Source organism: Macrotis lagotis, chromosome X, assembly GCF_037893015.1.
Source record: "Macrotis lagotis isolate mMagLag1 chromosome X, bilby.v1.9.chrom.fasta, whole genome shotgun sequence".
Classification (NCBI taxonomy): domain Eukaryota; kingdom Metazoa; phylum Chordata; class Mammalia; order Peramelemorphia; family Peramelidae; genus Macrotis; species Macrotis lagotis.
The window spans coordinates 306,594,036-306,620,300 of NC_133666.1; the positions used below are offsets into that span (position 1 = coordinate 306,594,036).

Below are 26,265 nucleotides of genomic sequence, written 5' to 3' on the forward strand. Positions count from 1 at the left end.
GAGAATGAGAAGTCACTTGATTTTACCATGGTCACACAGAGGAAGGCCTATCTGCATCTTAATTCCAGAAATATGTCTGTCTTATGAGGACTGGCAACATATTGATCACCATACTATGGATTTACTGCATATTGTGAGAACTGGCTAGAATTTATGCAACCAAAATTTAAAATCTAAGTGTCCCTGGATTTGGCAAATCACTTAACTTTGTTTTATCATCATCTGTAAAATGAAGGGTTTGAACTAAAGCTTTCTTCCTGTTCATTTCTTGTTCATATGTAAAAGAACCACCTGCAGAAAGTTTTGTAAAGAAGAAATTGGATGACTTGATAGCTAACTTTGGTAGGTTACCAAATTCGAGATATGAGAAAATCTGTTCAATTATTTTTAGCCTTTATTATACTTTTCACTTTTTAGCAATTTTCTTATTATTTCTCAAGCAGTCAATAGAAATAACTAAAATCCTCATTTGAAATTGTATGGGAAGGGGCGGCTAGGTGGCCTAGTGGATAAAGCACTGGCCCTGGAGTCAGGAGTACCTGGGTTCAAATCCGGTCTCAATAATTACCTAGCTGTGTGGCCTTGGGCAAGCCACTTAACCCAGTTTGCCTTGCAAAAACCTGAAAAAAAAATTATATGGATAGGAAATATTTCTTAACTTGTTGGGATATTTTGATGGGTTTTTTTTTTTTTAACCCATAGAGCAAATATCCACGGTCACAATGTAACTAAGGAAGGTGTTTGTCACTTCTTTTGTATCATGGACCCCTTTGTTAGTCTGGTAAAGACTATAGACTTCTTAGTCTATATATTTAGATCTTAAATACATAAACTACAACACTATACATACTATAAATCTTAAGTACATAAAATAAAATATATAGGATTACAAAAGAAATTATATTTTTTAAAAAGATGTAATTTTTTCACATAAAAATTAAGGGACCACCTGAAATCAGTCCAGGGAAAATGGCACCCAAATCAAGAACACTGGCATGTTAATTTATTTGAGCTCTTTTACCCTGAATAAACAAGGAATCCCTGCCCAACTGTTGATTCAACTCATTTACTCATTATCAAATAGCATATGTAATTCCCATCTTCAAAAAGTTATAACAGTGTTACCAAAACTGAATTTTCTCTTTCCTGCCTCTTAACCTTGAGAATCTCCTGTCTCTAAAGCTAATTAGAAAGGGGAAAAAATAGGGCTCAAAGGTAATAAATAAGAATGTTAGCATTCAGTATCCTTTCCATCAGAATTCCACAGCATCTTTGTCTTTTTCACCAGAAATTAGGAAAGGAAAAGTAAAGTCATTTCCCATTTTCCATGATGCACTCAGTTCAAAGTTAAACCCTTTTGGGAGTTAATATACATGCAGCAATAGCGAAAGGGAACAACAGCAATGCAGAGAAGTATAGATAATAAAATAGTGCTCCATGATCCTTACAAAGATTGGAGCCAGTTTGTTATTCAATTGTTATTGGTTACTCAGTCATGGCTTTTGTCTCAGCTTGGGCATTTGTTGTTGCTGTTCCTTTGTGTCTGAATCTGTGACCCCATTTGGAGTTTCCTTGGTAAAGCTACTGCAGTAGTTTGCCATTACCTTCTCCAGCTCATTTTACAAATGAGGAAACTGAGGTCAACAGGGTCATATCTGAACACCACCTTACTACAGCAAGGAATAGTCCCTACCTAAATGTTAAATCTACTCCAGCACAGTATCTAATGCATAATTGGCACCAAGGTTGAATTGCTATTAGAGGGATTTTTTAAATTAAAGCATTGCTCATTAGAAAGCAGATTCTGAAACATAATTGTTCATGTATAATCTATATTAGATTGCGTACTGCCATGGGGAGGGGGGAAGGGAAGGGAAGGTGGTAGAAAAATGTGGAACTCAAAAGACTGCAGAAGGATAATGTTGAAAACTATCTTTGCACGTAATTGGGAAAAAACAAGTTGTTTTTTTTTAAAGAAAGTAGCTTCTGTGTTGCTCCAGTGGTCACACCTAGAACCAGTTAATGGTAGATAGCTGTAAGTTTTTGAATCACTATAAAAACAAATTTAATTAGATTAATTAGATTAACTAACTAGTTCTGTATCATTGGAAGTATTCAAACAAAAATGAGCAGACCATCTGTAAAAATGTAAGTTTATCATGGGTAGAAATTATTCTGTTCTTTGTGGCTAGCAAGTACTGGAGCATAAGAGGGACTTAAGGAGTATATACTGAATGAATGATAGGCACATTAGGTAAATGGAATTTTTCTTAACTAGGAAAGTTGGAATGTGTGACTTGCAATATCACTTATTTTGAGGTTGGCAAAAATGATTTCCTAAAAACAACCCTATGAGTAAGTATTGCATTTACTCTTACCCCATTTTATAGATGAGAAATCTGCTCAGATAAATTTTGAAGTACCCAAAGTCCTATAGGTAGGAAGCTTCATATTTAACTTTCTACCCAATTCCTCCTGCTAAAGTTAACAAGTATTTATTATCACCTACCACATGCCAAACATCTACCATGTGCCAAACCATGTGCCTGGACACATAAAAAAAGAGCAAAACAATCTCTACTCATTGTGTCCTACCTCTTCATTTTCTAGCTAAATGCCCTAACAGGAGAAGGCAATTATCCAAGATCCCTAAGCTGGTCAACTATAGATCCAGAATTTAAACTTAAAACATTTTGTCTCTAACTCCCATACCCTTTCCACTGCAACAGGGTCTGACTAGAATTCTTAACCCCATATTCTTAGCTCCATATGTTTATTGTTGTTGATTGACTCTGACTATATATAGGTGAAGTAACTAGGTGAAAAGGCACTCCTGCTCCTTTTGGCCATGAATTCTACTTTCCAATTAAGGCTTCAGTTCATAGACCTCAACATTACCTAACTAAAGTTGAAAGGTAACAGATTAATCTAAAAGCATTGAACATTTTCTTCTGTTGATTTTAGGTATATACATAGTTGCTGCCAAGCGAACACCCTTTGGGACCTTTGGAGGTTTATTGAAGGATTTCACAGCCACTGACCTGGCTGAAGTGGCTGCCAAGGCTTCCCTGTCTGCTGGCAAAGTCCCTCCAGAAATTATTGACAGTGTGATAATGGGCAATGTTGCACAGGTTAGTAGGGCAGAAAGGAAGTGTGCTCCTTCTGCTTTCTTGGACTGTTTTAAAATATAGCATATTTTATAACCATATACCCGGGATCAGATAACTTTGAACAATGAATAATAATGGAAAGATTTTGAAATTTGAAATGCAATGTAGCTCTTGAAAATATCAATGCATTTAAAGGAGAAATGATGCTGCTGTCTTCTAGAATAAATGTAATCTGCAAATATTAAGTTTGATAACTTTTTGCCTTCCTAATTTGTATTTTGCTTGGCTAATCTAAGATCAATTTGTAGGAATTAAGTTGGAAAAACAAATGGTTCTACCTCTTTGGTATCTCCCATAGGTACCTAGCATGGGTCATTTTATACATCAGGAATACTCAGCAAATAGCTGAAGAAAGGGACCACCTGCTAGCCTAGCAATCCATTGTTTGATCAATGACAATCCATTTGGTAGATTTATTAGAATCGATCACTTCCCCACTGATTTAGAAATTCTTAGTATAATAACCATGTAAAAAGACAAGGTTTTTTCCTACTGAATTAAAGTACCCCATGCAAGGCAAAATGTTTTCATTAGTCATCTTGGTATTTCTGTCCCTCAAACTCCACCCCCATTTATCTGTGGTACTCCTAATTATCTATGACTTAGGGACGAATTTAATAAAGATGCAATATCAGCCTATATTTTGGGGGAACTTGAATCCTTCTGCCATGATGAAACAAGGTTGAGTTTTTGGATTTTTTATCCTTGCATTTCTAGAAAACTTTTATGTTTTGACAGGACACCAAAGGAGGTGTCAACTTTGCTATGTTGTTATCCCTGATCATTATGCTCTATCTTGAGTTAAATTGTTGGGGGACAAATAAGCTGTTTAATTATCTGAATTATTTTTTAGATATTCAGGAACAACTACTTAATGAATCATTAAGTATGGATTCTGAGATCTAAGGATTAGGATAGGAATGGATTAAATTGGCCAAGATTAATTATCTACAGGTCAGTGTTACATATCTGCTAGTATGTTTCTGAGTAATCAAAGACCATTTCTTTCTAGAGAAAATGAATAGATAAATAAGGTTTTGAATTCTAATCCTGTTCTCTGATATTAGCTTGCTGTATTACTTTGGACATATCATTTAATCCCTGGATGTTCATTTAAGATTCCTTCTAGCTCTGATTTTATTTTCCTCCTATTTGATGGAATAAAATATTATAAGAGTTAAGTTGCTAACACATTTTGTTTTATAAACAAAGGCAATGTATGAGAATGATATATAGATTCATGGAGATGTGCTTGAAAAGGTGGCAGAGTTCTTTAGATTTCTCCGTCTTCTCCAAACCATAGAAAAGGAACTTATCCTTCAGGTACTGAATCTACAAGAAGATGGAAACACTGAAGGAGGTAAAAATCTTATAAAATAACATTGGAGAATGTAAATATAATTAAATACTCACTCTACCCCCAACCCGTATCACAGGTTGCAGTCAGTGCAAACCACCTAACAGACATACTTCAGGATCTGGCTGTAATGATCCTTACCAAAACTTCCATGAAGATCACTCAGCCTGAAGTCTACTTCCCTTCCTCCACAAGAAGTGGCAGATAGGAAGAAGAGTAGGAAGTAGATGGAAACAGAAGACATGGAGGTAAAGCACAGCCTAAGGCCAATTAGGGAGGAAAGAACTCCAGTGTACAAGAGGTGGGGTCTGGAACCCCACAGAGCAGAACTTATTTACCTGGAGCTTAATTTAGGTAGGAACTTGGATCAGCCACTGTCTCAAATATCAAGAGGCTGAACATGCTCATTCTTTTTTTTTTATATTTAAAATTTGCTTCATTCAGATTACTAAATATAGAATACTAAGCAGATTATTTTGTGAATGAAATTTTTATTTACACAATGTATCTACAAGCAGTTTTTTATACAGTTGTCCAAAAATGTGCAAGAAATTAGTATAATTTTGTTTACAAACCAAAACACATATAAAAATCAATGAACTTTGGATAATTCTCATTTTGTGGTATGTTCAGTACAAATGGTACACACCTGGTTTGAAACATACAGAAAAGTATTAATTTCATGGCACTCCATCAACACTATAAAATGAACATGCTCATTCTTGAAGGAATCTGCAATGAGAGAAGGCAGGTGCCAGAGGCAAAGAATGAAAGAGGAAAAATATAAAAAATCTGGACAACAAGTAAGCAAACAAATTGACAGAGATGAAAAAAAAGTGATTTAAAAATATTAGGAGAGGTCGGACTACAATGAATAAATATTATACTATTAAACAACATTAACCAAAACTTCTGGTTCAAAAATTCTGAGGATTGTCCAGAGATCACAGAACAACAGCAGGAAACTACAGAAAGGTTCAAAAGAAAAGGGAAATTTTCAAATGATATTATGAAAGAAATTATCAGACATCAGATTTTTTAATAATTTATTTTATTTTTTTCAGTAACATATTGTGAAAGTTTTTCAACATTCTTCTATTTGCATATCTATATTACACATTTCTACTATTCTTCCTTCACCCCCTCCCCTCAGAGGTAAACAGTCTAGTAAGAGTTGTACACGTTCATTCATATTTAACCTGTTTACATATTTGTCATTTTTGTGTATGAGGAATTAGTACTAAGGGAAAAGAAAGAAAACCATGGGATAGGAAGGAAAGACATGAGAAGTTTTTAAAAAGTGAACATGGTATCCATTCAAATTCTGTGGGCTTTTGGGTTTTTTTTTTTGTGGTTTCATTTGTTTTCCTTTGGATGTAGATGGTATTGTCCATAACAGGTCTCCCAGGATTCAGACATCAGATCTTAGCAGTGTAAAATTTAAAGAGTAAACCACATGATATAACTTAGAAGACATGATAGGGAGTTTCTCCAAAGAAATAGATACTCTGACAGAGAAAATAGAATTTACAATATAAAAATACAAAATGGTCCCATATAAATCAGAGTAACTGTCCTTGAAGACAGAATGTACAGAGACAACTTAAGAATTGATGATATTTGTACTTTATTCTTGAAGAGGACCATGGCATCAGCGAGGTGGTGCCATGACAAGCGCATGAATTGGATTTGAGTGAGGGAGGCTATGCTAAGTCACCAGTCTCGCTTTCTCCTCAGGGTTAAGTGACTTGCCCAAGTTCACACAACTAGTTAGTGTCAAATGTCTAAGACTGGATTTGAACCCTATTCCTCCTGACTCTAAAGCCAGTGCTCAATTTAAGAATTATAGACTTTCCAGAAGAAATGACAGATCAAACAAAGGAAAAAAACCTGAATACTATATTGCAGCAATTAATGCAAGAAAACTGCCAAGAACTCATGAAAAGAGAAAACAAAAGTTATTACTGGTAGAGAAAAACCGTATATGTGAAACTCCATGGCATATAACTTCATGAAATTCTCACCTAGATCTTGTGACTCAAATTCATTGTTCTTTCCATAACAACACTGCACTTTGCATGGTTTTTCTTATGTTAAGTACTTCAGTTTCATTTTGTTCCTCAGACTTTGCACATTGCTAGATGGACATATGAAAATATCAGTATTATTTCTGCCCTTTTTTTCCCTCTTGTGTTATATAAGAGTTAATTTCTTTTATAAATTCCTGAGTCACATAGTGTTGGGCACAATTGAAAAATTACTGAACAACAGCATTCCATTATAAAGCCTGAGTCCTTTTCTTTGCCTTCTGTTTCTCTGCTTTTTTCCAACCACCAATTATCTAACTTTTTTCCTACTTTGTTTCTTTGATTTTTTCCGTATTTTCTAGGATCTTCCTCCCCTTCCCAATTTTAATTGTCATTTTTATTTGTTTGATTTTTTTACACCAATAATTAATTAATTAATACCACTACCAACAAAAATAAAGGTCAGTGCTCTATCCACTGTGCCAACTAGCTGCCCCTCCAAGTTTAATCTCAAAGAAGAAATAGAATGCACCTTCTCAAAGAGGTTATTAACTTTGGGCATGGAATACAATGTCAGACTTGATTGCCTGTTGGTTAATTTTCTGTGTTTTCACCATGGGATAGGGTTTGTTCTTTTTTTATTCTTTGTTAAAAAAATGATGGCTTTCAAGGACAGAAAGATACTTTAGGAATTGAGGAAGATATAAAACCAAAAGATATAGATAAGATTTTTAAAATCTTTTACATTTATGACCTTTAAAAACTAATCCTAATTCTTTACCAATTTCTGGGTAGTATGCTCTCTTATTCTTGAAAAGCTGCAGAATACATTATTTGAATTTGATAGGACTTTTTTCTGGGTTTTTTTGTGTGTGTGTGTGTGATTCATCCCTAAATAAAAATCCTTGTCTTTCTCTTTATAAATACATTACACAAATTATATTGCTGACTAACCATTTTCTTATAAGCTCTTTTGAATTGTGGTTCTTAGCTTTATTTACCCTCATTAAGAGTTTTTCTTAAGCCTTGAATTCAAATTAGTTCCCTCCATTAAGAGGGCTTCTGTCATACATTCTCTTCACTCTGTCCTGGACCTTTGTCCTTCATTCATTATTTCATTTAAAGTGAAAGTTTTTGCCTATACATTTTAGACCTCATTTAGTCTCAATGGAAAAGACATAAATGCAGTGGGTACCGTGCCCTCATGACCTCTTTGAATAGTATAAATGATATTGGGATTATAAAATACTGGTGGCAATATCTGTTTTAAATAAAAATTTAATTTTGTAAAAATTTGCTTTATGACAGTATTCATTGAATTATAGCAAGTTAAAGCTGAATAGAACCAGAGAGAGTTCATGTAGCCTAACTTTTTCCTTAGTAACTTTTAAAATATATTGGCATCAAAATTCATTTTAGGTACAATTTTTCAGGAACAGAATAATCTATTATGTAAAGAGAAGAACACCTTGTACATAGGATGTTTTTTCTAGAAACTAATCATCATCAATGTTTACATTTTTATGTCATTGCTCTCACTCTATCTCCATTTTGCAGAGGACAAATTCATTTTGACATCTCTATATGCCCTTCCAGACTTCTACAGATGCCATATACCTGGCAAGGCATGTTGGCTTGCGTGTAGGTGTCCCTCAGGCAACCCCAGCTCTCACCCTAAATAGACTTTGTGGCTCTGGCTTCCAGGCTATTACCAGTGGATGTCAGGTATGTATGTATTTTGTATTTGATTTTATGGAAAGACTAAATTACCTCAGGGGGAGATATTCACCTCATCAATACATATAACACTAAAGCTTTTGCTTTTTCACTGTGCCAGTTGAAGACCAGAATAAGGTAGGCAGATGTCCTAGCACAAAAAATACTAGACTTGCTGTCGAGAAGACCTGAGTTCAAATCCAGCTTGTGACACTGCCTCACTCTCCAATCCTGTAAATGTCCCTTAACCATTTCTGCTCATTTGTAGAATAATAGCACCTGCCTCCCAAGGTTGATGTGAGGATAAAATGAAATGATACTTGTAAAGAAAGTGCTTTGCAGTTCTTAACTGACTGGCAGTCAGCATCTTCTGTAAAGCCAAAGTATATATTTCCTGAAAAAAAAAGTACAAACATAGAAATATTTGAGGGAGGGAGTTTGTCAGAAAGTGAACAACTTCTGCATTTTTGAGAGTTATTTCTGAAAAAAATGGATAGGTGTCTCCAAAATTGAGGGAATGATAATACAATCTGTACTGTGATAAAAGAATCAGACTGAAAAGGAGGAGGATATTTAAAAAAAAAGGAATGTTAAAAATTTTTTTTAAAGATTTCTCAATTATAATGGATATCATATTGTTTGCCTACTCAGTGGATGAGAGAGGAAATGGGGGAGGAAAAGAATTTGGAGCTCAACATTTTTTTAGAAAATGAATTTTAAAAGAAAAGTAGGAAGAGATAAGACATGTTAGAATATGGGTTGAATGCTAGAGCAGCTTAAAGAGACATCAAAGTTAAAGGTGGTGGAATCTTTATTTTAGACTGAATGCAAGAGTAAATCAGCAAATATGATGCAGATCATAAGATTTAAATCTGGACAGGAACTCTGGCAAAGACAAACAGATTAACTTCCTCACTTTACAGATGAGTAAACTGAGGCTCAGAGAAGTTGTTTAGTTTGTTAAGGGTCTTTCATAGACAAGAGATGACAGGTCTTTCACTCATTCCTCATTCCAGACTAAGAAATTCAGAGAAAGAAAAGCTGTTAAAGCATTCCTTCTATCATACATTTTAAAGTGTCAGCATATAAACACATAAAACACATAAAAGTTTTCATTAAGGTAAACCATATTTATTTAATGAGCATTATCTGAAACTATGTAGATAAAATCTGTTACTTTACAATTTTAATATTCTCTTTGATTTATGACCAAAACTAGCTTTGCTCATTAAGATCATAAATACTAAGGGAAAGAGAAAGGAGACATTAGAATCTCTAAGATTACTTTGAGAGAAGAGTGTGTTCATTATTGATATCTAATCTCCTAGGCTTCTCCTAGTTCCCTTAGAGAGGCATCCTTGAATTAATATTTATTTTAAAAGTTAAATCTTTGTTTCAGGGAGAAGCCTGGGTTGTACAAAACACTGCATAGTTCCCCAATTTTTGTCTTTATTTCCAGTTTGGCAATGACCTTGAACTTTGCTTTACCTGACTGGTAGTCCAACTCTACACAACTGACCTGAAAATGACTCCTAGAGGCTTCCTGTCTCTTAAAGTTGGAAAGAATTTCATTTGTGTGTGTGTGATGTTATTTGGTACTTACCATGCCAGCCCAACTCAATTCTTTTCTTCAAGGAAGAAGTGAAGATGTGAGATTTCTGTTTATTCCAGGAACCTCTTGATGCATATGTACCCTCATATTTCTTGTCATCTTTCCCTAGACCCACTTTTACATTGAAATCAAAGTCCATGTTGATTAAATTGGAATGAGTTCTATCTCTAGCTCATCCTCTGCAACAGATGTTAATATAAATTACATTTTAAAAATATTTATTTATACAGTCATATGGAATGATCAAATTTTCCTCAGAATGACATTTCTTATTGGTGTCTAGTGAATTTCTTTGTTAGCATCATATTAGATTATGAGTTCCTCATTAGACTGTGAGCCTCCTCAAGGCAGGGACTGCTGTTTTTCTATCTTGCATATATGTATGTGTGTGTGTGTGTGTGTGTGTGTGTGTGTGTGTGTATCATCTAGCACTTATCACATTACCCAGTCCATAGTTGGTACTTAATAAATGTTTTTTACCTAATTAACAGGGAGTTCAGAGACTTCAGAAGTGACATTAAGTTATTAGAAATTATTCCTCTAAACTATCTTTATTGGGATTCTTATTAATTTTCAAAGCTACTCAAAACAGAAATGCTTCATTGGAAAACATCTTTGTTACAGGACATTTGTGTCAAAGATGCTGAAGTGGTTCTCTGTGGAGGAACAGAGAGTATGAGCCAGGCTCCCTATTGTGTCAGAAACGTACGCTTTGGAACCAGATTGGGAACAGATCTCAAGGTTGGAACATATTGGATTTTTGTTATTATTGTTATTTTGTTGCTATGCTTTTGTTTTGAAAGGAATTTTTAGGGGGGAAAGGTGGCAAAGAAGACAATAAGGGGAAAGATGACAGCTGGCTCAGTAGTCCCAGTAGGAGGTGGCAAAAAGGACAATAATGGGAAATCCAGGAACTGACTCAGTAGTTCAGGAAAGTTGTGCCTTTTGTGAATCAAATGCCTTTCTTGCAGGGCCCAACAGTCTCATTATAACTAGCTATAATAGTAATTTGTATTGCTTATATGTACTCTCACATAAATATGTACCACAATCTCGCAAAGAAGTTAGAATAAATTTCTTTCTCTCCAAATTAATAAAAATGTAACAAACAAAAATAGTCTTTCTATTTTGCCAAGTTGAGTAGAAAAAAATTTAATTGTGTTTTTCACAAACACTTCACTATAACCTACTGGCATTATTAACTATCTTGAAAGGAAGTGAAGCTGAGGATTTTTTTTTTAAATTTATTTTTATTAAAGATGTTATTTGAGATTTACAATTTTCCCCCCATCTTACTTCCCTCCCCCCACCCCCACCCCCTCATGGAAAGCAATCTGTCAGTCTTTACTTTGTTTCCATGTTGTACCTTGATCCAAATTGGGTGTGATGAAAGAGAAATCATATCCTTAAAGAAGACACAAGAAGTCTAAGAGGTAACAAGATCAGACAATAAGATATCTGTTTTTTTCTAAATTAAAGGGAATAGTTCTTGAACTTTGTTCAAACTCCACATCTCCTTATCTGGATACAGGTGGCACTCTCCTTTGCAGACAGCCCCAAATTGTTCCCAATTGTTGCACTGATGGAATGAGCGAGTCCTTCAAGGTTGATCATCACCCCCCTTGTTGCTGTTAGGGTGTACAGTGTTTTTCTGGTTCTGCTCATCTCACTCAGCATCAGTTCATGCAAATCCCTCCAGGCTTCCCTGAAATCCCATACCTCCTGGTTTCTAATAGAACAATAGTGTTCCATGACATACATATACCACAGTTTGCTAAGCTATTCCCCAATTGAAGGACATTTACTTGATTTCCAATTCTTTGCCACCACAAACAGAGCTGCTATAAATATTTTTGTACAAGTGATGTTTTTACCATTTTTCATCATCTCTTCAGGATATAGACCCAGTAAGTGGTATTGCTGGGTCAAAGGGTATGCACATTTTTGTTGCCCTTCGGGCATAGTTCCAAATAGCTCTCCAGAAGGGTTGGATGAGTTCACAGCTCCACCAACAGTAAGCTGAGAAATTTTACATATGCTTCTGCATATTTCTTTATATTTCCTAGAATATGAGATAATCTAAATTAAATAGTAATTCTAGTAAATGTGCTTTTTTATAAAGACAATTTGCTTTTTTAATTTTAGAAATTTTGAAAAAAAATTAATTTTAAATGAATTGTTGAATATTATATTTGTAAAACCTGTTTCAATGTGTTTTTATTTATTAATGTCTTTGGTAGCTGGAAGACAGTTTGTGGACAGCACTGACTGATCAGCATATTAAAACCCCTATGGCAATTACTGCTGAGAATCTTGCTGTAAAATACAAAATAAGCAGAGAAGCCTGTGATAAATATGCTTTGCAGTCACAACAGAGATGGAAAACTGGTCAGTGAAATTAATTGATAAAACCTAGAATTTCTAATATTTATCATTTTGAATCAAAATGTTTATGCTTACCATTTAGTGTGAATAATGATGATGATCATGATCATTATAAATCTCTTTCATTTCAGAGTAGCATTTGGGGGTTTTCTGTCAATAGCTCCTTTTGTGTTAATTAACTGATTAGCTTAGGGATTTATTGATTAGTCAATTGAGTTGGATATTTTTATTAACTAGAGACTGTAACCCATCATAGATAATCATTTCTCTGGAGTCTAGTAGGGACATGGAATCTAGTTCAAGATGAACAAGTGTATCCTCCCCATACAGCAGTTCAATTGTCCATAAAGAGGGCAATGATATAGCGATAACTTTATCAAAATAATTATGAAACAAGGAAAAAGCTTGCCAGCAAGAAAAAAAAAGATTATAAGAATTATAACTTGTAATGTAAATGAATTGAAAATTCTGATGAATTGTGAGTGACTGGGGAATTCCATCTACAAGATTATGTAGCATGGTGCTAGAGAAAGAGGTATCCTGAATAGAAGACATAGACCTGTCCTTCTGATTTAACTGAAACTTAAATTTCATGTTTAAATAGGGTGCTTCCCCAACAAGTTTACTAGAGGAGGTGGGGTCTTGTCCTATTTCTTCTGTTTTCTCCTAGCTACATGCCAGATATACTTTGAATAAATATTTGTTTAATTCAATAAAAAGTTCTTAGTCTAGTTCTTTTTGAAAGAATGAAGTAAGATAATTTTTCCAGTATAACATCCTTATTTTTCATGGACCATTATTTTTTATTTACATCCTTATTTTCCAGTCAAACAGTATGGCAGAGATCATCTAGTCTTTTGTTTTACAGTTGTGGAAACTGAGACCCAGAGACATAAAGTGAATTAGCAAAAGATGAATGAATGATTGAACAAGCACTTGTGAAATGCTTGGCTGAAAGCATAAGTAATACATTCAGGAGCCCAGGAGTCCTTTTATTTCAAATCCATTTCATCATATGCAAAAGCTTCTCCAGTGAGGTTGAGTCAGAAGCTCTGGATTTGATTCCTACATGATTGTGACCAAAACACTTAAGTATTCAGAACTTATCATATATAAAATGGAAAGAATATTGACATTATTGATCTCATGAGGTTTTTTTTTTGGATATTTTTATTAACTAGAGACTGTAACCCATCATAGATAATCATTTCTCTGGAGTCTAGTAGGGACATGGAGTCTAGTTCAAGACAAACAAGTGTATCCTCCCCATACAACAGTTCATTTGTCCATAAAGAGGAAAGCACTTTGCAAATCAGAAAGTGTTATATAAATGTGAGTTGTTGGTTTAAAGTTCTAGAAGTTGGAATTTAAAGTTCATCTGGTTCAACCTCCCCAGTGATTCTGACAGCCAGAATCTTTGAATGTCCAGGTTCAATGAGAAAAGATTCGTGTCCTCATGAGATATTACGGTGCTTAAAGACTCCAAATGGTTAAAAAAATTCATTAATATGTTAAACTTCTTGTAATTTCTGCCCATTGATCCTTTACTTGGTCTTCTAGTTCAAGGAAAAAAAATTGTTTGTTCTTCTATATGGTGGTTCTGCAAATATTTGCAAAGAGCTATCATAGCTTAGCTTCCTCTTGGCTAAATGCACTGAATTCCCTTTACCAGTCTTCATGCAAGGTTTTTAAGACTTTACCATAGTAATGTCATCCTTCTGAACAAATTCAGATTTTCAGTAATATTCAGGTGGCATTTCCAATTGGATGGTCTTCCAAATCAGTGGAGAGTACATTGAGACTCTTCCCTCTCTTAATTTAGACTTATATTTCTTCTTTAAATACAGCCTGAGAAATCCTTGAGCATTTTTAATATGCAGACACAATGTTGGTTTATAATAAACATTGTAATAAAGATGCATTTTGTCACCTTGGTCATGCAAAATATTAGTTGGAGAAGAAAAAGATACCACGTTGAAATGGTTATTATGAAGCAAATTTGTCTTATTGAAAAATCAAACATTCATTGCTTAAATGTGTAGTGTTTATGTGCATAAGCATATGTGATGAAGCACAATCTAATGTGTTTGCAAATATGAAAATATGTATGTTTATTTAAATATGGGTATGTTCTTATATAGGTTATATCCATGAATATGCATATATATGTATGCATATGTGTATATGTAACTATGGGGAGATTTGTATATATTTTTGCTTACATATATATTAAGTAAAATCATATAATATACATGATTATATGTTTATATAAATCATATTTATCGCTATATATTGTGTATATAAACTATTAAAAATAACAACATTCTTCCCATACTTAGCAACCTAGTTTACTGCTATGTGTATATGTATTTGAGTATATATTGTATATATTATGCATATGAAATAGAAATAACAAAATTATATAACATATGATATGTTATATAATTTATAATATATATAAATATCAATGCAATATAAATTATAATTATATGATTTATAATAATGTAAAACATAACATAAATCTTTAAGGAAGATTGTTATTGTTTTCAATAGGTTAAATACTTTTACAGCCTATTATTGAGGTAAACTGATAGAAAATTAGACTTAAGTCTATGGAAAGAATGGTCCAGAAATTCTGTTGGGTTTATTCTTTTCTCTAAAGAGATTTTTTTTGTATTTTAAAATTTTTATTCTAAAAAAAAATTCATTCTGCTGTTTCAGCTAATGATGCTGGTTACTTTAATAATGAAATGGCACCAATTGAAGTGAAAACAAGGAAAGGAAAAGAGATGATGAAAATGGATGAACATCCCAAGCCCCAAACAACAATGGAACAACTGGCCAAGCTCTCTCCAGTCTTCAAGAAAGAGGGAACAGTCACTGCAGGAAATGCTTCGGTAAATATTAGCTCTAGGACATTTACCTTGTCTGAAAGCAATCAGTACAAAGGGAATATGGTTTTAAGTTTTTAGTTTAAACAGGTATTTGAAGTATTTAAAATTTAGGATTCAGCACAGACTGATGGAAAGAGTGGCAACACCAGCTTAGGAGTCAGAAAACCTGAGTTTAAATTTTGCTTCTAGTGTTCACTCCTTTTGAGACCTGGATGGCCTCGATTTCCTTACCTTCAAGAAAAAGATATTAAACTAGACAGTCTCCAAGGGCCTTCACAATGCCGTATCTGTAATCCCAGGAACCTGCAAAGTGGTAGCACTTAGTAAGCTCTTTGGCTTAGGGATCTCTAAAGCACAGAAGTTCTGATTTATATAGTGTATAGAAATATGCAATGCCCTTTAGAATGAACAATCTGTATCTACTTCATGTGTACTGGCCTCAATCTCTCCAAACTTGTATCATGAATTTCTAACAAATAATCTCCAACAATCTCCATCAAACCTTGCCTTGTTGCCAGTCCAAAAGAAGATTAAAAACACAGTGTGGTAGATTTATTAGACTATAAGGACCAAAATGTGCTTTACCTTCTAAAAAGCAAAATCATCTTTGATCATCTTCCATTGATTTGCCATCTGGTCTGGGCCTTTTCCCAAGATCCAAGTATAGATGAACAGTTGTGACTGGCAATTTTTTCTATTTTAACTGTAGTTGTTGAACAGAACTTGGTGAAAAGTCTGTTAGGATACAAAATTACCTGAGATTTAACTATGCTGCTGCTTTTGCAACTTTTGACTTACCTGGGGCATCTTAGTTTTTAACCATTGCCTGGCCACTCTTTCTTGTTTCCCCTAAAGGAAACCAGGTTCTCTGTTAAGTTAGTATCTTTATCCATCTCTTTTAGTTCTAGAAGTTTTATAAAAAAATTAAGAACATTTTGGGGATTTGTGCCAGATTAAGAACAAAAGGTTTTCTGCAGAGTGAAGCATATTAAGGGTGCTCAAGCAAAAGATTTTTTTTTAATCTTTTGCCAGAATTCTGAAACATGACAATTGTTTGTCCATTGTCTGTTCTTACTGAATATTGTATTGATATTTGTGGACCTTTATTAGGATAAATTTTTTAGGGTTTTTCCTGCCTATTATCTTATAACTTGAACATTGCTTTGATTAGACTTATATAATGTTGGAAAGATCAAACATTGGGCATATCAAAATCTATAGCCTTGGTTTTTGCTGTACAATTGTTAGTTTTTCCTGAATTCTTTTTTAATTAAAACTTTCTTGAAAATAATAATAGAAACTTGTTGGCCTTTAAAAAATTTTTTTCTAGTTAACTAGTGAAAAAAAGCAAAGCACATACCTTGAAATAAATATACATAGTCTAGAAGAACAAATTCCCACACTGACCCTGAAAAAAAATACATGTTTCATTCTGCATCTTGATTTCATCACCTTTTTGTCAGGTCAATGCCCCTTAATTGAAAAATAAATAAATAATTGAAGCTTGGCAGAGTGGATAGGGAGTTGGCCTTGAGTTGGAAAGACCTGGGGTCAAATTTTGCCTCTCCCACACACTGGCTGTATGACTCTATATAGGTTACTCAACTTATCCCCAAAAACAACTTGCCAGAACTATTCTAATTAAATCATATATCTGTTTGTAAAAAAAGCAAATAAGATTTCATTGAATTATCAGGTACACAAAGTTTCTGAAAAGAATCTCAAAAATTAAGTTTTTTAATTCACAAAAATGCCAATGATTTTTTTGTACCTCAAACAATAGGATTCTTATCTTGGGACAAGAATGTCATATGCTGCCTAATTCTGATAGGTTTGTGATTTTTTTTTAATTATTCTGAACTTCATGAGTAAAACATATTTCCATACCAGTAATAAAACATATTTCCATATACATTAAGCTATAAATCTATTATGTACAACTTGCTATTTTTTTAAAATATATAATAAAGATACATAAATTTTATTTACTTTTTTCCTTCTCTTCCCACTCTAGAGATAGTTACCATTAGATAACATATATGTATATTTAAAATCAAACTATATATACTTCTATTTCTCACTTCTTTCTCTGGATACAAATAGTGTCTTCTTTTATAGGTCCATTGTGGTTAATTTGGGTATTTATAATAGTCAAAATAACTCATTCCCTCAAAGTTATTCTTAAAACAGTATTATTGTATATAATGTTCTCCTGGTTCTACTCATTTTGCTCTTCATTATTTCCTGCAAGTTTTTCCATTTTTTAAAATTTAAGGCAATGGGGGTTAAGTGACTTGTCCAAGGTCACACAGCTAGGCAATTATTAAGAGACTGAATTTGAACTCAGGTTTTCCTGACTCCAGGGCTGGTTATCTATCTACTGTACCACCTAGTTTTCCCTGTCTTTCCATTTTTTCTAAGATCATTGAACTCATTATTTCTCATAACATAGCAGTATGCCATCACAATCATAAAACACAACTTGTTTAGCCTTTCCCCAAATGATGATTATTCCTGCAATTTCCAGTTCTTTACTAACAACAGAATTGCTATACATATTTTAGAAGCTTTAAGTTTTTTCCTTTTTCTATAATCATCTTTGGAAATAGACCTAATAGTGGTGTTACTAGGCCAAGGGTTCATAATTTTTTTTAAAGATACAGAAATCACAGGATCATGGACTTAGAATTGGAAGGGAACTCAGAGGTCTCATATCGTCCAATTGATCTCATGTACAGATGAGAAAAAAAAAGAGGCCCAAGAGATGAAATTTCTTTTTCAAGGTTACACAAGTGTCAGAGATAAGATTCAAAGCCATGAATCCAAGTCACTTTCCCCATCCCATACTAACCAATAGTTTGGTGCAAAGGCCAGAGATTGTTAATCTCCATAGTAGAGGTGGGAAAGCAATAGCACAGAAGTAATTGTAACTTTGAACCAAATTTATTTAGGAACTCAGGAAACCTGAGCAGCAAGGCAAATAAAAGGGAACTACCAAGCCATTCTTCAGTAGAAATGGTTCTTGTCTTCATCTTGGGAAATAAAGCAATACATAAACCGATGTGGGGAAGCCAGGTGCTGCAGTAGATAGAACTCGAGGTTTGGATTCAGAAAGACTGAGTTTAAATCCAGCCTCAGACACATATTTGCTATGAGTCTGGACAAGTCACTTAACCTACTTGCCTCTGTTCCTGATCTGTAAAATGAGCTGGAGATGGAAATAGCAAATAACTTCAGTAACTTTGTTGAAAAAACCCTAAATGGGGTTACCTAGAGTAGGGTTCAATAAATGTTATAGTCCAAATCATCCTTCATAGTATCATTAAATTCTTATTCATTTTTTTTAAATTTTGGGTTCAAAATTCTCCCTCCGCCACTTAATGAGAAGGCAAGCATTATGATACCCATTATACATATGAAATAATGCAAAACATTTTTATAAATTGTCACCAAATTCTAAAATGCCAGTTACTGGTCAACTCTAGGTCCTGGATGCCCTGATTCCTTGGACTTTTATGCCAGCATTGATCTATATAATAGGGACTGAGTTGCCTGGTATTCAGTTTTGTTGTACCTTAACCTCCCCTTTGCCCATCAGAGAGGACTTGGCATCCTTTTCTAGTTACAGTATCCCCAAGCAAGCTGCCCTTTAAAATCATCACAGGACTGCTTCTTCTATCTCATTTTCCATTCATTTTCATCACCTTGCTATTGTTACCTTTGTTTAGGCCCAGGCCTCTTTGGATTATTATCATTTCCACTTAACATTGCTTTTTCTTTCAAGGGAATATCTGATGGAGCTGGAGCAGTGATCATAGCCAGTGAAGATGCTGTTAAAAAGCATAACCTGACCCCGCTCGCCAGAATTGTGGGCTACTTTGTATCTGGATGTGATCCTAATATCATGGGCATTGGTAAATTACCCCAAAAATGAATTTCCAACTTTAATGAATTTTGATAGAGGTGAAATTTTTTCTTTTTTTTGAAGTGAAATTTTTAGAGCCATTTTATCCTGGTGCCCCTAGGCAACCATCATATAGAAGGTTTAACAAGTTTAACAAGTAGTAAGAAGTTCTAAAGGGGGAGGTCATTTGTCATTTTAGAACCTCTAAGTTCTTCTCCTTTTTCCATAATCATCTTTGGAAATAGACCTAACAGTGGTGTTACAGCCCTTCTGACACCCAGGAGTAGAAAATTTATTGAGCAAATACTAGGTCCCTAGCATTGTTATTTATACTGTAGGATACACCTCCACCCCAAAAAAGGCCTTGTCCCTTCTTTTGTTTTTGTTTTGTTTTGTTGTGGTTTTTGCAAGACAATGGGATTAAGTGACTTGCCCAAGGTCACATAGCTAGGTAATTATTAAGTGTCTGAGGCCAGATTTGAACTCAGGTCCTCCTGACCCCAGGACTGTTACTCTATCCACTGGACCATCTAACTGCCCCTCAGTCACTTCTTTGAAGAAGTTTATAATCTAGCTGGGGAGATAGCAGTTTTCAAATTTAGCTGTCTAGGGTTGCTGTGCCTCCCACTGAACTTGCTTCCTGGAAGTGTGGATGGGGAAAAAAGGTAGGGGTCCTGGTTCTTCCATTTAACACATTAATCATAGAAAGCAAAGGTGACAAAACGAGAACAGGCAGATCATGGGACTGCTTTTCCCCTGGGCTGGCCTAACACAAGTAGCCTTTCATAATCTTCAGCTTCCTCTCACCCAGCCCCATCATCAACTCTGCAGTGTCAGTAGTGCCAGTACAGGATTAAATAGTTTAACAAGGAGAATTCATATATTTTAAAGGTGGCTAGGTGACACGGTGAATGGAGCATTGTCTGTGAAGTTCAACTACAGCCTCAGACACTTTCTAGCTGTTTGTGACTCGGGGCAAGTAACTGTAATCTCTGTTTAGTTCAGTTTCCTCATCTGTAAAATGGGGATAAAAATAAAACCTACCTCCCATTGTTGAGATGATTAAATCAAATTTAAAAAACTCAGCATAGCACTTTTAAATGTTTTGTTATTGTTGTTTAGTCCTGTCTGACTCATCATCACCCCATTTGGGGGTCTTCTTGGCAAAGATACTGGAGTGGTTTACCATTTCCCCCCTCCAGCTCATTTGGTAGATGAGGAACTGAAGCAAACAGGGTGAATTGTCCTAGGTCATCTAGCTATTAAATGTTTGGGGCCAGATTTTAATGCAAGTCCTCTTGACTCCACAACTAAAATTCTATTCATTGTGTCAACTTGCTGCCCTTATATAAATGTTAGCTATTAGCATCATTATTATTCATTTTTTAAGGCAGAATAAGCAGAGAAACAGGTTATATGTTAATCAGTTACTTCTGAGCTCTGCCAGGTACTTCCAATTTATTTTACAGATAAGAAAACTGAGGATAGATAGTATAAGAATCTTGTTTGCAGTTATCATAGTGCACACATTATATAGGTCCCAAGATGCCCAGTTCTTGCAATTGTCCAGAATAATTAACCAATCACCAGGCACTTGTTGACATCATGTCCCTGGTCTGGCAACATGCTAGGTAGGTATACGGGATAAAAATAAAATAATTCTTGTTTCAAGGAACTTCCATTCTATCTAGGGAAACAATGGATCCTTGTATAAGTGAATTCAATATAAACATGTAAATACAAAATACATACTAGGTAATTTGTTGACCAGAAAGCAGAAGCCAAAAGATCTCAGGGAGAAAGGGATGGTTGAAGTGAACTTCAAAGGAAACAGGGATTCTTGAGATGCAGGGGTGAGGAGGGACAGCATGCCAAGCCAGAGGGGCAGCCTGGGCAAAAAATGGAGGTAGAAGAGTGACTGGTGGGAGGACTAGAAAGAAGACTGAATGAACCACTTTGGCTAGAATATAGATTATGGTGTGATAAGTGAGACTCCTGGGTGTCAGAAGGGCTTTAAATGCCAAACAGAAATTTGTTTTTGCTTCTAGAGGTAAGAGGGGATGGTGGGAGCTTCTGTTCAGGGGAGACCCATGCCTCTCTCTGCTTGAGCATATCACTCTGTGACTGTGTGGAAAATGGATTAAAGGGAGGGAGAGGTTTCAGGCAGGAGATCAAATAGGAGGCTGTTGTGATAATCCAGTTGAGAGGTGATAAGATCCAGAACTGGGCTGAAAGGGACACATTTGAAAGGCTTAAAGGTAGTCAAATAAACATGTTAATACATGTTTAATACAGCGAGGTGCTGGAGGAGAGACAAAATAAGGCCAAAAAAACAGCCCCTGTCCTGGAAGAGCTCACACAAACAACCCTGTTTGAAAAAGTTGTAATTATATAAAGGATAAAGAGAAAATAATTATCAGAGGGAGGATACTAGAATTAAGGATTGAGGGAGACTTCCTGTAGAAGAGTGTAGAAGATAAGATTTTAGCTAGGACTTGCAGGAAGCCAGCAGGCAGAGATAAGAAAGAAGCACTTCCCATTTCATGAAACATCCATCCAGGAGACTCAGAATCAGGAAATGGAACAGAAAGGGGGCCAGTGTCTCTGGAATGTAGATCAAATGAAGAATGTGTTAAGTTGCAAGAAAACTGAAAAGAAGGGAAGGAGTAGGTTTTGAAAAACTTTGAATACCTAATAAAAGATTTTATATTTATATTTAAATTAATTAGTAATACCTCTGAAAGCTCAAACTGCTCACCATAACCCATGTCTACTGATTTAGTTCCTACCCTTAGTCTACTGTAATTTGCACTTATTGTGCAGATTGCCTCTCAACTGGAGAGCAATTATTTCATTATACAAATGACTGTCCTCAGTCCTGCTGCGAAACACCATCAATCTCTGAGGATTTCCTATAGTATTATACAGTCATTAACATTCATGATGATCAGCCTGAGTCATCCAGAAAAGGTTGAATTCTCTTCAGGATACTCTTCTAAGGCAGGTGAGCATATTCGTTATCTTGGAAAAAAAACTGATAGAAAATGGCTGAAATTAAATTTTAAACTTTAAACTTAACTATTTGTTTAGAACACTGACTAATAACTGAACATGCCAACTTTGCAAAGTAGTTGATTCTACTTGATTTTAAGAATTATGCCATTCTACGCTTTGAGATGAGCCTAGAATCTTTCATTGGATATTTTATCAAGTCATTACCTGAACAGAGGAAGAGAATCAAGTTAATATGATTTACTAGACTAACCCAGGCAACTTTCAGAAAACTGTCTAAGGAAAGTTCTTTCTGAGAAATGAAACAAGCCTGTTGTTTTCAGCTAGGTGGTCTGGACCAGGTCTGTAGTCAGGAAAATTCATCTTTTTGAGTTCAATTCTGGCCTCAGACACTTATTAACTGTGTGACCCTGGGGAAATCAACTAACTCTGCTTTCTTCAGTTTCTTCAACTTTAAAATGAGCTAGAGAAGGAAATGGCAAACTATGCCATTATCTTTGCCAAGAAAATTCCAAAGGGTTCAACAAAGAATTGGACATAACTGAAATGACTGAACAACATGGTTTCAACCAAACTTGAGAATTTCAATGTTTATTTTTTAATCATAGCATGATTTAGAGACAGAATGGATTTATTAGAGGCCATCAAATCCAACCCCCTCACTTTACAGATGAAGAAACTGAGGCTAAATGACTTGTGCAGAGTGATGTAGTTAATACCTAAGGCAAGATTAAATGGTGATCTTGCTTTTAATTCAAGGGTCCTATACTAGCAGTTCTCAAACCTTTTGGTTTCAGAGTCCTTTTTACTCTTAATCATTATTGAAGACCCCAAAGAGCTTTTGTTTGTGTGGATTTTATTAATTCATTAAAATTAATGATGAACCTATTACATATAAACAGATATCTTTAGATTTTTTAAAACAAAAAAAATTTAAGAAGGATTACATAATTTTACATAATTTGTAAATCATTTTAGTTTCTGACTTAATAGGAGACTGTTTTCTCATATCTACTGGGTGAAGCATATGAAGAAAATCCAGAAATGTAGTTGGAAAAAAGGAGGATTTTAAAAGACAAATAATGTCTTAGTATTATTATGAACATAGTTTTAACCTTGCTTGCCTGTTCCCCCCTCCACTCACCAAAGGATCCTAGGGTCTGTTGATCACACTTTAAGAACCATTACTCTATATTATATCTCACTTATTGGATTTCCAAACTAAGAAATATGCTTTGCTAACAGTTCCTACTGAACTGTAAAACTCATTTTTTGATGTTTAATGACTATTTGGGCATCTGCTTTATTGCCAGTTCTTTGCTATCAGGAAAACTGCTACTAGAAATATTTCGATGTATGTAAGAGGCCTCTTTTGTAAATTAACCCTCAGTTATTTTTTCTTCTCATGACCAGGTCATAGAATTCTTGCTCCATGTAACTTTAGAATATATGACCTTTGTATGTTCTTCCTCTATCAAAGTGCTTCTTTAATACTTCCTTTTGGTGGGGTGGAGGTGTTGGCTTTTTAACATTTATGTGGGTGGAGCTGGGCTCTGGCAGGTGGAGAGGCTTCAAGGCATTTTGTTATCAAAAAGGACCAGCTGTGCTCAGTTCAGAGAATTGTGTTGACTTGAAGGAGATGCATTTTTGACCATAGCAATCCAGATCCTCCACTAAAATCCAGATCCTTCAGAGGGGGATAGACCAAGCTATGAATTGTGGCTGCATGGGTAACTGAGAGCTATAGCTGTTGAAACCTTAAATCCTTGAAGTCAGTTAGGTAGTCATTGATATTTATAGAGTATGTGTAAGGGGTATTTCAGGACTGGTGGGAGGGCTTGCCCAGTCATTTTCAGGGATGACCATCCACCTCTGGTGCCTAAGGCACCTAGCCCAGGCAACACTCGGAAAACTGTCTAATGAAAATTGTTTCTGAGAAATGAAACAAGCCTGTTGTCTTTTACCCAACTCTCACCTGTGGTTCCAAGATGCTGCAGCATTCAGAGTGGTCACGCCCCAGGAAACTGTCTCAGTAGACAAGCAAAACTAGGTTCAGGGTAGCTGCCAGGCCTCAGACCTTTGGGAACTTAGTGGAGTGTCTATTCCAAGCATTGAAGACATTCTCTGGAAGAATGGGTGAATGAGAATAATTTGTTCACAAAGGCCATGAAGGTAACTGAAGCAGACACTAGTGGAGTATCTAGAGCTTGGTCAAACATCTAAGTCACTAAAGACATCGCCTACATCTCCATCCATTCCTAATTGGACTTAAGTGACCCTGGAAAGGAGAGTGAAGTTGACAATTTAATCCACCCATGTGTTACCCATGATGTCATTGGTCCTCTTCAGAAACAAAGGACAAACAACAATAGTGATCATGGAGGTAGACCATCTTGTTTAAAGTCTTACAGACATAGTTAAAAGGTTCAATGGATGGAACTATGAGCTAGAGGTCAGGAAGGCCTAATTTTAAATACAGCCTCAGACACTTACTACAAACTCTTTGATCCTGAGCAAGTCACTTAACTTTCCTTTGCCTCAGCTTCCTAAATTATAAAATGGGCAAATAATAGCAGTTATATCAAATGAAATAATATTGGTAAAATGCTTATTAAGTACAAAGCCCAGCCCCTAGTAGGAGCTTAATAATTGCTTATTCCCATTAAAGTTTCTCCAGGCTTTCTAACATGTCCATAAATCACCTCATTCCCCCCCCCCCCATAGTCAGTGGTAGTTCATCTAACATTAACTTTCACTTTAAGAGATGCTGCTGCCTTTGTTGCTGTTACCTTCCTTATGCCCAAGTGTGACTGAGAACACATTGCTGAAGTCTTTGACACACTGGGTTTGCCCTTACTTGATACAGGCATAGTTAATGGATGACATTAACTACATCATATTCTACTTGAGCAAAATGAAGAGCATTGAACCCTCAGTTACTTTTTGCCCTCTCATTTTTGGTTCTGCATTGCGATGAAAACATCCTAGACAGTCTTACTACTGAGGTCAAGTTTTCTATTTCTTCATGATCACAAATTTAAAGCATTTGAATCCCCATGCTACCTTTCCAGCGTTTTTCCCCCTTTCTCCTCTCCACACACTCTACAATACAGTTACATTGGCCTCCTTGCAGTTTCTTAAAAGAGGATAAATTCTTTTCCCCTACCACTTGCCTGTCCCTCATACCTGAAATGTCCTCCCTCCTAGCCCCCAACCCTCATTTCCTTTAGTTCAAACCTTATAATTTGTAGAAGATGACCTTGCTCAGGACAGTCTTCACTTTTCTGATTAACATCATCTACTCTGTCTACATCTGGTATATATCTATTATTTATGTGGTTTCTTCCACAGTGGACTCTAAGGACAGGGACTATTTTCTTGCTTTTCTTGATATATATTCCTAGAACTTAGCACAGTGTCTTAATTGCTTTTAAAAATGCTTGATTGCCATTTCACTGACTCCGTTAATTGTATGCTGAAGGATGTGGGGTGATAAAGCAGTTACACAATCTTAGTTGAAAGGGACCTAAAGTTATCTAGTCCAGTCCATATTATAACAAAATATTCTATTAGGATCTAAGCTTCTCTGTTTAGGAAAAAGAGATATTTCTGGAAAAAGATATATATAAAAATTTATATATTTTTTCCTAAATTCTTATAGGTCCTGTTCCTGCCATCAGTGGAGCATTAAAAAAGTCAGGACTGAGCCTGAAAGACATGGATTTGGTCGAGGTAAGTCTTCTGTCTTTTGCAATATGAATAAAGGACCCATTACCTTGGCCTAGTGGTTTTCTCCCTAGACTTTATTCTATAGTAATAATAAAAGTCAATATTTACACAAATAGTATTTTAGAGTTTGAAAAGTAGCACTGCTAACATTTTAAAAATGTGTCCAAAGTCTTTTCATACTGCTCAAAGCAGGCCTGATGATGGACTGCTCGTGTATCCTCAGATCTTTTTTGTTTGCAACAATAGTCAGAAAATCTAGAAACTGTAATCACTGTCAAGAAACAGTGGTAGAACTAGTTAAATTCTGACTTATAAAAGAAACATTTGGTGGGAAGCATCTCCAAAGCAAAGATCTAACCTGATATCTAGACATAGGGTGTAAATATGAAAACTTTTTATAAAGTCACCTAAAAGTCAAATTGAGATAGAAAGAGTAAATTTAAAATCTATAAAAAGAGA

The 26,265-nt window shown here is 35.1% G+C and overlaps 1 protein-coding gene across 1 annotated transcript in view; it reads left to right on the forward strand.

Moving 5' to 3' along the window:
• Positions 1-26,265, forward strand: part of ACAA2 (acetyl-CoA acyltransferase 2) — a 37,295-nt gene that overhangs the window by 5,448 nt on the left and 5,582 nt on the right. Inside the window, exons 2-8 of the mRNA XM_074207890.1 lie at positions 2,965-3,131; positions 8,151-8,279; positions 10,507-10,623; positions 12,123-12,270; positions 14,989-15,164; positions 18,946-19,075; positions 25,739-25,809. Coding sequence (XP_074063991.1) covers positions 2,965-3,131; positions 8,151-8,279; positions 10,507-10,623; positions 12,123-12,270; positions 14,989-15,164; positions 18,946-19,075; positions 25,739-25,809 — 938 coding nt within the window. The remainder of the gene's footprint in view (positions 1-2,964; positions 3,132-8,150; positions 8,280-10,506; positions 10,624-12,122; positions 12,271-14,988; positions 15,165-18,945; positions 19,076-25,738; positions 25,810-26,265) is intronic.